Source organism: Brassica napus, chromosome A1 (genome assembly GCF_020379485.1).
Source record: "Brassica napus cultivar Da-Ae chromosome A1, Da-Ae, whole genome shotgun sequence".
In the NCBI taxonomy this organism is placed as follows: domain Eukaryota; kingdom Viridiplantae; phylum Streptophyta; class Magnoliopsida; order Brassicales; family Brassicaceae; genus Brassica; species Brassica napus.
The window spans coordinates 28,261,801-28,275,247 of record NC_063434.1 but is presented as its reverse complement, the minus strand read 5'-3'; the positions used below and the strand labels follow the sequence as shown (position 1 = coordinate 28,275,247).

At 36.9% G+C, this 13,447-nt stretch overlaps 2 protein-coding genes across 2 annotated transcripts; both read left to right on the top strand.

Annotated features, from left to right (window-relative positions):
* LOC106384760 (glutathione S-transferase T3-like) lies at positions 1–789 on the top strand. Its single transcript, XM_013824672.2, has one exon. It carries the CDS (start codon positions 1–3, stop codon positions 787–789), a length of 789 nt encoding a protein of 262 aa, XP_013680126.2.
* A 5,931-nt stretch (positions 790–6,720) lies between these two features.
* LOC106351154 (retrovirus-related Pol polyprotein from transposon TNT 1-94) lies at positions 6,721–13,447 on the top strand. Its single transcript, XM_013790972.3, has one exon. The coding sequence runs from the start codon at positions 8,293–8,295 to the stop codon at positions 12,358–12,360; it is 4,068 nt and encodes a 1,355-aa protein (XP_013646426.2). The 5' UTR covers positions 6,721–8,292; the 3' UTR covers positions 12,361–13,447.

Sequence of the window (13,447 nt, the reverse complement as noted above, 5' to 3'; positions counted from 1 at the left end):
ATGGATCCTTTCTCCTACAACTCTCCCGGGTTTGTTAACCTTTTAGCTTCGCAGAGCAGTCCCCCACACGACATGGACTCTGCTGAGGCAGTTGGTAACTCACCCGGGTTAGTTAAACCTGTAGAAAGAAGAAAGTGGGTTGTCAAAGAAGACCTTGTGCTCATTAGCGCTTGGTTGAACACGAGCAAGGATCCCATAGTCGCTAATGAGCAGAAGGCAGGGGCGTTTTGGAAGAGAATAGAGGAGTATTTTAACTCAAGCCCTCAGCTCATTGGCGCCGTTCCTAGAGAATGGAGTCAATGTAAGCAGAGGTGGGGAAGGGTGAATGAGCAGGTGTGCAAGTTCGTTGGTTGCCATGAAGCCGCTTTGAAGGAGCAGACAAGCGGGCAAAATGAGAATGATGTCATGAAAGCTGCACATGACATCTTCTTCAATGACTTTAATGTCAAGTTCGCACTTGAACATTGCTGGAGGGAGCTGAGATTTGATCAGAAATGGAGGTCACACGCGTTGTCGAAAGTTGGTGGAAAGGAGAAGAGGAAGGAAGCATGTCCGGAGGTGGTGGGTGACGATGAAGAGGTGAGGCCTCCTGGTGTAAAGGCGAGCAAAGCAGCCAAGCGCAAGAAACACGGGAATGAAGCAGCTTATGATCAAATAGAAACCATGCTAGCTCTGAAAAATAACATTTCTAAACAAAAGATCCTTGATCGTCTCATTGGCAAAAATGAGGAGACTCTTTCTGATCAAGAAAAATCCCTTAAGTATAAACTAATTGGTGAAATGCTTTGAGTTGGTTAGTGCCTTGTATTGTTGCTTTGCTTAGCGTGATCGGATGGAATGTTTACGTTGCTTAGCTTAACTTTATTCGATGCTTAACATGAATTATTGATTGGGTTTTATTTTCTTTTGCAGGTCAGAGAGTGCAGGTCACGGGTTGGAGTGAAGGTGTTGGAGTTGATCAGTCGGTAAAGTTGAAGCCTAGTTTTTTTTTTTAATGTTGGGGGTAGTTGGACTGTAGACCATCTTTGGTCACGGGAAAGTGTAGTGTTTTGTTTCTTGCTACACTTATTTCATTCACGGATTGTCTTAGTATGTATTGTGTCAGTCACAACTTGATTCACGGATTATGTAATATGGTTTCAAACTCTCTATATATGTTTGCATTGTATCATTATATGAAATAGCACTTCTCTCACTTATTACTCTCTAGCAAGTTCATTCTCTTATAGCACTTCTCTTTGTATTGACTGAGATAAGAATGTTTAGTTGTAAATGCTAAAAAGTCGAGATCATTCAAGTGATTCCCATTTAGTACCAGTTCTGAAGGAAGCCGACACATTCAAGTGATTCCCATTTCGCTGCAAGGTGATTCACAAACGGAGACACACGCAAAGATCCACAACAAGGTATAATATACAACTTAGTAATGAAAAAATTATAAGATTATGAAAAGAAAAGATTATAGAGTAATAATGATAGAGTAATGTATAAAATAGATTATAGAGTAATAATGATAGAGTAATGTATAAAACAAAATTTAATGTTATGACAACTTTTATAGACTAATGTTATGACAACTTTTATAGACTAAAGTGTAAGATTATTCACATAAAAGATGATAGAGTAATACTAAAAAAAAAAAAATAGAATATGAAAAAAAAGAAAAGATTATGAAAATAAATTATAGCATTATGACAACTTTTATATTGTCACAAAAGTAAAAGATTATGTAATAAAAATATAATTATGACAATTATTAAGACAACTTTTATATTCTTAGGACAACTTTTATATAATTATGATGAAAGAGTATTTTAAAAATATAGATTTTGAAAATAATTTATATAATTATGACAACTTTTATATTATTAAGAAAACTTTTGTCATGTTAGGAAAAAAAACACCAATGTCTTCCTCATCAAGTGATGAAGTTGATGAAGCTTTAGAAGAAATGGTTGACCAAGTAGTTGATAATTTCATCGACTCAGTGATTCATGCTCATCCCAACAAGCCGACGAGAAGAGCTTATATCGAAAGACATCGGGAACAAGGACACAATCAACTATGGAACGATTATTTCACGGAAAATCCTACATACCCACCGGAAATGTTTAGGAGGCGTTTTCGAATGAACAAGCCATTGTTCCTTCGCATTGTCGAACGTATAACTAATGAAGTTCCATACTTTCAGCAAAGACGAAATGCTTGCGGAAGGAACGGGCTATCTGCACTTCAAAAGTGTACGGCAGCTATACGTATGCTGGCATATGGTCAATCGGGAGATACATATGACGAATATCTCCGACTTGGTGACAGTACATCACGTTTATGTTTAGAAAATTTCACTAATGCAATAATTTATTTGTTTGGAGATGAGTATCTACGAAGCCCTACACCTGAAGATCTTCAACGATTACTCGATGTCGGAGAGGTACGCGGGTTTCCAGGGATGATAGGCAGCATCGATTGTATGCATTGGGAGTGGAAAAACTGCCCAACAGCTTGGAAAGGTCAGTACACACGTGGTTCAGGAAAGCCGACAATTGTCTTAGAAGCCGTGGCATCACAGGATCTTTGGATATGGCACGCATTTTTCGGATTACCAGGTACCCTCAACGATATCAATGTTCTTGATCGGTCACCAGTTTTTGATGACATCTTACAAGGTCGAGCACCTAAAGTTAAGTTCAAGGTCAACAACCACACTTATCGTATGGCCTACTACCTTACGGACGGAATTTATCCGAAATGGGCAACATTTATCCAATCCATCCCACTTCCTCAAGGTCCTAAAGCTGAGCTATTTGCTGAACGTCAAGAATCCACCAGAAAAGATGTCGAACGGGCTTTTGGAGTATTGCAATTGAGGTTTGCAATTGTTAAAAACCCAGCTCTACTATGGGACAAGGAAAAGATAGGAAAGATTATGAGAACTTGTGTCATATTGCACAATATGATAGTAGAGAACGAACGACACGGATACGCTCAAATTGATACATCTGAGTTCGAGTCAGGAGAGTCAAGCAGAAGTTCGAGGGTGCAACGGAGAGAAAGTATTCATGTCGGTGATATGTTAGGCATTCGCAGAGAAGTTCGAGATAAAGAGAAGCATGATCGTTTGAAAGCTGATTTAATGGAAAATATATGGCAAAAGTTTGGTAATGAAGATTAATAATGTTTTTATGTTCTTCTATTTCTCAATTTATATAATCTACTCTTATGTATTGAATAAAAAGTTTTAAAATATTTATAATATATTTTAATATTTTATTTATGTATTCTCAATAATTTGAAATTTTTTTTTTTAATTTATATTATTATTTTATTCCTATGAACTCCTTCTTCGGGTTCACTAATGCAGAAAACAACAAATACATGTTCATAACTATTTATGGCCCCACCAAAAAATATTAAAAAAATTGGGTGAACCCCAATGGGGGGTTCACCAATGCTCATGCTCTTATATATTAAAACAGAAGTCACAACTTTAATTTATGTGTGATATTTTTAAAAACGTATCTAGTGGACATATTCCTATAAAGCCATGTTACATTTAATATCTAATCTTATCATTTAAATTTTGGGTATACTCGAAACTTTTATTGGACTGTCAATAATTGGATTTAAACCATAGATGATTCATTGAATTTATAGAAAATATAAATTAAATATATATAATTTAATGTTGTAATACTATACCTCCGTATGTTAATCATTTAAACATTTGTCGATGTTAACTTTTAAAATTATAAAGTTTTTTTTTTAATAATAAAAATCATATTATCTAACAATGATTAATCTTTACTACCTTAAACCAATGAAAACAAATTTTAAACTCTATAGTTTATTTTAAAAATTAAACAAAAACTAAATGTTTAATTATTTACTCGATAATATAAATCTATGAAACAAAAAGTTTAATTTTTTAAAAACTTTCTAAATTTGTGAAATGTTACAATATTTTTGAATATGACAATAAAAAAATATTTTACTAAATCTATATATATATAGTTACAATTTTAATAATGAAATAATAATCCGAAAATATATATATAGAAGAAGATACAAATACACGTGAAAGTTTAAAACAATCTATTCAATGAAAAATATACAGTAAACTTATTATGTTTTAAAAATTGATAGACACATATATATTATAATATATACCAATTTAGAATTGAAAACAAAATATTTATACAAAAATAAATAAAAACAAAAACCCGCGTGGTTGCGTGGATCGAGATCTAGTTATCTACTTAAGAACTAAAAAGTAAGCAAAATTCAAGAAGAAGAATAACAATTGCAACTTACATTTGTTATTTTTATTGTTTAAGTTGTATTAATTTTAATATTAATATTATTATTTAGTTAAAAATAATAAAAGCTTTGTCCAATGAAAAAAATGTAAATAATATTACTCATATATAGAAAAAATAACGCACTAAGTTATAAAAAATATTAAATTAAAGTTGGTAACATATAACTTTAAAATTATACTAAATGAAAAAGTAACCAAAACATAAAAAAAATAATTAAAGATGAAATTTTGACAAACGTAAAACACATACAGTAATTTAAAAGAAGGGATAATTTGTGAAATCTAGTGGGCTTTTGGTGCTATATCGGACTCCACTTACGACCAAACAAGATCTATCGTTTGAATGCAAGATCCTTTTTTTTTGGACAAAGAATGATCCCCTTAACTTGAAGTTCTACTATCTATGTTGTTTCCGTGTGGAATATCTATATATACTCTTCCGTTTATATGGAAGTATATTTTTTAAAGGAAAAAAAAAACAAATTTAGCTACTCTCTTAGTTGTATTTATCAATATTTACATTATATTAGTTTCAAATTGGTATGTGTAAATTACAAAACAAACCAAAATTATACATGTCAAGCATAAAACCAAACACTATAAAGAAATTTCTTTGTGATGAAAAAATTACAAAATAACATATGACTAGATCTCCATATTACAGTTATAATAACACTTTTGTCAAAGTGAAACAGTTATAATTAACAATACCTATATCTTTTACTAGATGAAGTTATTATACGAACATGGGGGATTCCTATGTAAGAATGGATGATATTAATTAATATCTCTATGCATTGGAGATATTCAGTTTACATCTCTTTCACGGTAACAAAATTTCTGCCGCCACCACTAAGAGGGGAGGTGCACTCAATGCCCTACAATGTAAGCAAAGGCAAAATCTATGGTTTATTTAATAACTATATATAATCTTTTGCTTAGAGCGTCAACGTCCACCATTCACCCTAAGAAAAGCCTCAAAATATTATATTCTTTACCCACCCATTGTGTAACCTTTTTGTTGTCTTTACCTCTCTATCTTCCTCTTAGTTTCCTACATTTATTCTTCGTTACCAAGGAATAAAAAAAATTGAAACATGCTTCATTGGTGGAACCCATTTGAACCCACTTAACATCGAAAGCGCTTCAAGATTAGTAGATGAAGTGGACCGGTCCTCTCTAAATATCAACTTTGTATAAGCTTACGTAACCAAACCATGATGGAAGAAAGGTTTATATGTTCAAATGTGTAATCGTGGGATCGCGATGGATAAAGATAGTTTGGTCAAGCTATACTATATAGCCTACATTGGGAACGTAGCATAATACAAGTCGTAACTAGTGTTCGGTTTTCTTGTTATATAGAGTAGGCTAAATAAATGAATCAATGGTCCATTTTCTCTTTGCCAAAACAATAAATGACGTCGAATTTATTTTAGGCAGACCTGGCGTCACACGAAATCAAGTTTGGTGAATAACCAAAATAGTTGAAAGCAAAATTTAAATATATAAACAAACTCAAGCGTACAAAGGACTAGTTTGTATTCTGTTTAGTTTTCTTTTTGGAAGTATGTACGTAAGAGGATACCACGTTACCAAACTCAATTCTGGTTGTGTTAAGAAACCAAAACAATTGAAGACGTACGTAAGCATGAATATAAAGTGGCATGTTGTTTCTGCTTCATCAAGTTTAATCAACAGCTTTGACCAACAATTCAAAGAGTAATTCTTGGGTTCACCCCCTAAGGTGAACCTCTAGGTTCACCAACCAATAGTGTTTGAGTATTTGATATTTGATATCTTTTAAAAAAGGAAACAACATTGAATTTCCAAATAAGATTATCTTTTTAAAATAAAACAATAAAAATACATAAAAATAGTTACAAAAAATAAATAAATAAATATTTGTAAGTCTTCAGCAAAATATTAAACCCTATACGCTAAATCTTAAACTCTAAACCCTAAACCTTAAACTTTGGATAAACTCTAAACGTTTGAAAATCTTAAACCCTAAATCATACATTAAAAACTAAATTTTAATAACACTAAACCCTAAATCCTAATCACTAAACCCTAAACCCTTGGATAAACCCTGAACCCTTGGATAAATCATAAACTGTAAATCAAAAATATTTAAAATTAAACTCTAGAGTTTATGATTTATCCAAGGGTTCAGAGTTTACCCAAGGGTTTAGGGTTTAGTGATTAGGATTTAGGGTTTAGTGTTATTAAAATTTAGTTTTTAATGTATGATTTAGGGTTTAAGATTTTCAAACGTTTAGAGTTTATCCAAAGTTTAAGGTTTAGGGTTTAAGATTTAGGGTATATGGTTTAGTATTTTGCTAAAGACTTAAAAATATTTATTTATTTATTTTTTGTAACTATTTTTATGTATTTTTATTGTTTTATTTTAAAAAGATAATCTTATTTGGAAATTCAATGTTGTTTCCTTTCTTAAAAGATATCAAATATCAAATAATCAAACACTATTGGTTGGTGAACCTAGAGGTTCACCCTAGGGGGTGAACCCAAGAATTACTCCAATTCAAAACTAACACAAATCAGGAAACGGAAGTAAATGCAAGCAAGTGGATGTTTATAAGATAATGCGTTACTAGTAACCAAAAATAATGATAACACGGAACGAGTGACAATATGTACAGTGAGAGGTGAGGTTTTGTGATAACATAATGATAGTAACCAATAATAATGATAACATGAGTAAGTTGAGAACTTACGGCGCATGTTAGCAAGTAAGGTAAATGGGGCTTGTTCAGTGTAAGAATGATTATAGAAATCAAGTTGTGCTGCACATTTGGAAGGTGACATCCACTTATCAAAAGTCATTTCGGCTCCTTTTGTGGTGATGGTTCTAGTGGCTCCACTTCTAGATATAGACAAGCCTCCCCTAAAAACCCTTTGTCTTTTTGTAAATTTCAAACTATATTACTTTGTAAATGGTTTGTAACAGTGGAAACAAGTATGTTTAAATGTTTACCAAAGTATAGATATGGTTGGTGTAATGGACTTGCACACAAAATGTTTAACAATAAAACAAATCAATTATGAGAGCACCACCCGGCATCCGACCACACCCCACCAGATACTAGTGGCCTACCAAGTTAATGGCAATTTTCGTAAATACAAGGGCATTTACGTATCCCTAAACTCTATAAATATACAAAGACAAATCTCCAAAACTCCACACAAATCTCCAAAAGCATTATTTACACAGAAGAGATCACAAAGTTAGGGAAAATAAATTATAAAGATGGGCAATTGTATAGTAGTGGAGAAGAAAGTGATAAAGATTATGAAAAATGACGGAGAAGTAGTTGAATACAGAGGTCCCATGCATGTTGATGACATCCTCACCCAATTCTCTGGTCACTACTCTCTCTTTGATTCTCTGTCCAACAATTGTCAGCTTCATCCATGTTATGATCTGTGACATCCAACAGATTATTATTCACATTAAGCGGTAAACCGGAGTGGTTAAGTTTAATGTGATTGGTACAAGAAGCGAGTGGTGATAACCGGGAAAGGTTATTGAGAATCAGTTGGTTCAGAGTGTACCGGTCTTGGTCTACTTAAGAGATTAAGAAAGGTGGAGCTTATCATCCGTAACAGAAAGGAGAGATCAGAGAGAGAAGAAGCTGAAGATCATCTAGAGCTAGAGTTGTATCTTGATTCTTAGCTTAGAGAGCTGATCTTTGTATTCTCTTGAGTTGACTGTTTCTAGTGGAGTGTTGCTTGTGCCGTCAAGCCCCAGATGTACCGGATCCATATCGGATCCCGAACTGGGTAACCAAAGCTGTGTGTGTGTATCTTTTCTTTGTGTTCATACGAACGAGTGATCGGTGAGCTGAGAGTAGGAGATTAGATACATACGAGTGTGCAAACGACGAAGCGGATCTTTAGGAACTTAGATTGATTCATCACAAAGTGGTATCAGAGCCAGGTTCGTGGTCGCGATGAAGGAATCAATGGCGAAGGTCAAGATTGCATGTTTCGATGGAAAAGGCGATTTCTCGATGTGGAAGAAACGGATGTTAGCTCATCTATCGATTCTTGGTTTGAAGGACGCGTTGACTGAAGCTCCGTCAACATCAGATTCTGGGATTGAGATCAAGAAAGACGAAGTAGATGAAGACTTCAAGGAAAGGATCAAGAAGCATCAGCTTGAGAAGCTAGAGAACGCCGAGAAGGCGATGAACATGATCATCTTAAACCTCGGTGATCATGTGCTGCGGAAGCTTGAGGATTGTACAACGGCTGCATCCATATGGTCTACACTGGAAAGGTTGTATAATTCTAAAACTCTACCTAATAGAATTCATCTACAGCATAAGTTCTATACATTCAAGATGATTGAGACAAAATCGATTGATGAGAACATAGATGATTTCTTGAAATTAGTTTCCGGGTTAAGCAGTGTAAATGTTTCTGTTTCAGAGGAGGTGCAAGCTATTTTGCTGCTGAGTTCACTGCCGTCACAATACAATCAGCTGAAGGAGACCCTGAAGTATGGTAGAGATACGTTGACAATTGAGGATGTCACAAATGCGGCGAAGTCTAAGGAACTGGAGTTGAAGGAAGTAAAGGACTCCAACCTTACACAGAGGTCAGGTGAAGCGTATGTGACCCGAGGAAGGCAAGAAAAAAGGGAGTTCTTCAGGGGCAGGAACTCGAACAACAAGTCCAGATCGAGGTCAAGATCGAAGCTGACTTGTTGGTACTGTAAGAAGGAAGGTCACGTGAAGAAAGATTGCTACGCTAGGAAGAAACGAATGGAGAATGAAGACGATGGGGAAGCAGCAGTTATGGTTGATAAACTGCAGGAGATTGATGCACTCGCAATCACTGATCAAGACCCGAAAGATAATTGGGTGATAGATTCTGGGTGCTCTTACCATATGACGTCCAGGCGAGAATGGTTCAGTGAATTCAGAGAAGTCACTGGTGGACAAGTTCTGCTTGCAGATGACAGAGCAGTATCAGTTCAAGGAATTGGTACCATCCGCATAAAGACAGAAGGAGGAACGGTCAATCGTCTCTCTAGTGTGAGGTATGTTCCTAACCTTAAGAGGAACCTTATCTCTGTAAGTTCACTTGATGTGCAGGGATTCAAGCAAGAAGGTGGTGGAGGGAAGACTCGGTTCTATAAGAACGACAAGATAGCGCTACAGGGCACGCTGTGTGGGAGTCTATACCTGTTAGATGGAGGCACAGTATCACCATCAGCATATGCAGCCGTTTCAAATGACGATACGGCGCTGTGGCACAGCCGTCTTGCACACACAAGTATGAAGAACATCAAAGTATTAGTGGAGAAGGGAATACTAGAGAAGAAGAAGATAAGTGACATGGAGTTCTGCGAGAGCTGTGTCATGGGAAAGAATAAGAGGCTCAGTTTCAACGTAGGTAAGTACAACACCAATGAGGTGCTCAGGTACGTACATGCTGATCTTTGGGGCTCTCCTAATGTTCATCTATCGATCTCTAGAAAACAGTACTTCCTGTCTATCATAGATGATTATACTAGGAAGGTCTGGATTTATTTTCTAGCTACTAAGGATGAAGCATTTAGTAAATTTTGTGAATGGAAAGCTTTAGTGGAAAACCAAGTGAACCAGAAAGTTAAATGTCTTAGAACTGATAATGGTTTAGAGTTCTGTAACATTGCATTTGATAATTTCTGTAAATTGCATGGTATTGAGAGGCATAGGACTTGTTCATACACTCCGCAACAGAATGGTGTTGCAGAGCGTATGAACAGGACTATCATGGAGAAAGTTCGTTGTCTTTTGAGTGAATCAGGTCTTGAGGAAAGGTTTTGGGCCGAGGCAGCAGCGACGTCTGTCTACATTATAAACAGGACTCCCTCTGCTGCAAACGACTTCAACATACCGGAAGAATTGTGGCTTGGTAAAGTTCCAGGGTATAGGCATCTCAGGAGATTCGGAGCTGTGGTCTATGTTCATGCAGATCAGGGGAAGCTCAAGCCAAGAGCACTGAGAGGGGTCTTTATTGGCTACCCTACTGGAGTTAAAGGCTACAAGGTCTGGTTACTGGAAGCGAAGAAGGTAGTGATCAGCAGAAATGCGGTGTTTAGAGAGGAGCTCATGTACAAGAATATAGATCAAGATCGTGGAGAGACAGTGAGGTCTATGCAATCAGAATCTGGTGGGTCTGTGGAGAGTTCAGTTGAGGTTGGTGGAAGCTCAGAGACACAATCAGAAGGTCAGATAGAAGGTGGAGTAGATCAACAAGGAGACGGAACAGATCAACCAGAATCAGAGACAACTAACAATACTGAAGAAGGAGTAGAAGATTTGAGCGATTATCAACTTGCGAGAGATCGAATTCGTCGACAAATTGTCAAGCCGACAAGATTCACTGAAGAATCAGAGGTAGCGTTTGCTTTGTCAGTATCAGAAGAAATAGACTGTGAAGAACCTAGGAGTTATGATGAGGCTATGAGAAGCAAAGACGCGAAGAAGTGGAATGCTGGGATGGATGATGAGATGTGTTCTCTGGATAAGAACAAGACTTGGAATTTGGTGGATTTACCAAAAGGGAAAAGAGCTATAGGCTGTAAATGGATTTACAAATACAAGCCGGGAATACCTGGAGTTGAAGATCCAAGGTATAAATCAAGATTGGTTGCTAAAGGTTATTCCCAAAAGGAGGGAATTGATTATCAAGAAATCTTCTCGCCGGTGGTGAAGCATGTATCTATCAGGCTCATGCTATCTATGGTGGTTGATAAGGACTTGGAGTTAGAGCAGTTAGACGTGAAGACGGCGTTTCTGCATGGTGAGATAGAAGAAGATATCTACATGGAACAGCCGCAGGGTTATGAGGTCGTTGGGAAAAAGGATAAAGTCTGCAAGTTGGTGAAGTCTTTGTATGGGCTTAAACAGGCTCCACGTCAGTGGAACAAATGCTTTGATCAATGCATGATCAAGCATGGCTTCAACAAAAGTGAATTCGACCTGTGTGTTTACTACAAGAAGCTGAGGGAGGACGAGTATATCTACTTGCTATTGTATGTGGATGACATGTTATTAGTGTCGAAGGAGGTGACTGAGATTAATAAAGTCAAGAAGATGTTGAGTAGTGAATTTGACATGAAGGACTTGGGTCCTGCAAGTAGAATCTTGGGAATGGATATAGAGAGAGACAGAGCAGGTGGAGTCTTGCAATTGTCTCAATCAAAATACATCAAGAAAGTTCTACAAGTTTTTCGCATGGATAAGGCACACTCAGTGTCAACACCGCTGGGTGCTCATTTCAAGTTGGTTGCGGTTAAGGAAGATGATCACAGTGTTGGTACAGAAGAGGAATATCCTTACTCAAACGCGGTGGGAAGCATTATGTATGCAATGATAGGCACAAGGCCTGATTTGGCGTTCGCGGTTGGAGTGGTGAGTAGATTCATGAGCCGTCCAGACTCCACACATTGGTCTGCGGTTCAATGGGTTCTACGATACTTAGTGAAGACTCAAGATGTCGGGTTAGTGTTCAAGAAACAGAGTAATGGCAGAAGCTTCAAGGTTGAAGGTTATTCAGATTCAGATTTTGGTGGTGATCTTGATAAGAGAAGGTCAACAACCGGGTATGTGTTCAAGGTAGGAGGTAACACGGTCAGTTGGAAGTCAGGACTACAACAAGTGGTAGCTCTATCAACGACGGAAGCTGAATATATATCATTGGTGGAAGCGATTAAAGAAGGTCTGTGGCTAAGAGGGTTAACAGAAGAACTTGGGTATCAGCAGGAAGAAGTTAGCGTGGGGTGTGATTCTCAGAGTGCAATTTGTCTTGCAAAGAACAATGTCTTTCATGACAGAACGAAGCACGTTGTGGTTTCAAAGCACGTTGCTTTGAAGATGAGTTTCGTGAGGGAGATGGTTGATATTGGGGAAGTTAAGATTCAGAAGGTGTCAACTAAGAAGAATCCTGCAGATATGTTGACAAAAGTGATTCCGTGTTTGAAGTTTGAACAAGCTCTTGAAGAGCTTGGAGTAGCCAAGTGCTAGGAGATTGGCTATGCTTGACGGTATAAGGGATGAGCTCAGGTCTGTTGATGTCAAGGTGGAGATTTGTTATGATCTGTGACATCCAACAGATTATTATTCACATTAAGCGGTAAACCGGAGTGGTTAAGTTTAATGTGATTGGTACAAGAAGCGAGTGGTGATAACCGGGAAAGGTTATTGAGAATCAGTTGGTTCAGAGTGTACCGGTCTTGGTCTACTTAAGAGATTAAGAAAGGTGGAGCTTATCATCCGTAACAGAAAGGAGAGATCAGAGAGAGAAGAAGCTGAAGATCATCTAGAGCTAGAGTTGTATCTTGATTCTTAGCTTAGAGAGCTGATCTTTGTATTCTCTTGAGTTGACTGTTTCTAGTGGAGTGTTGCTTGTGCCGTCAAGCCCCAGATGTACCGGATCCATATCGGATCCCGAACTGGGTAACCAAAGCTGTGTGTGTATATCTTTTCTTTGTGTTCATACGAACGAGTGATCGGTGAGCTGAGAGTAGGAGATTAGATACATACGAGTGTGCAAACGACGAAGCGGATCTTTAGGAACTTAGATTGATTCATCACAATCCACAAGTTAAGCTTCTCTGTGGCCGTCTCTACTATCTCATGCCAAAGCAGAATACCACAGTCAAGCATAAGAAGACAAAGAAGAACGTCAGGTTTGCAAATCCAGAGGTAGAGAAAAAAGGAGATGGATTAACAGATTGTGGTGACAACATCAAGGAGAAGAGTCTTGGTGTTGTGAGAGTGAAGATGGTTGTGAGTAAGCAAGAGCTCGAGAAGCTGATTCAAGGAGGTTCAGTTCACGAAATGGTCTATAGAAGTCTTGCTAAGCAACATCTGTGCCTGTGTGCCATGATGATGATGCTGCTGATGAGGGTCTTAGAGGCTGGAGACCTTTGTTAGATAGTATTCCTGAAACTCATTAGCCTATTACATGTCCACATATATATATGACACATACATAGATATACATAGAGATTCCTTGACTGCTGATGTCCTAACCCTTATGATATTAGAGATTGAATCTTCTTATTTCGGAACGTGATTAAATCCAACCAAATAGCTTATTTTAGTATGA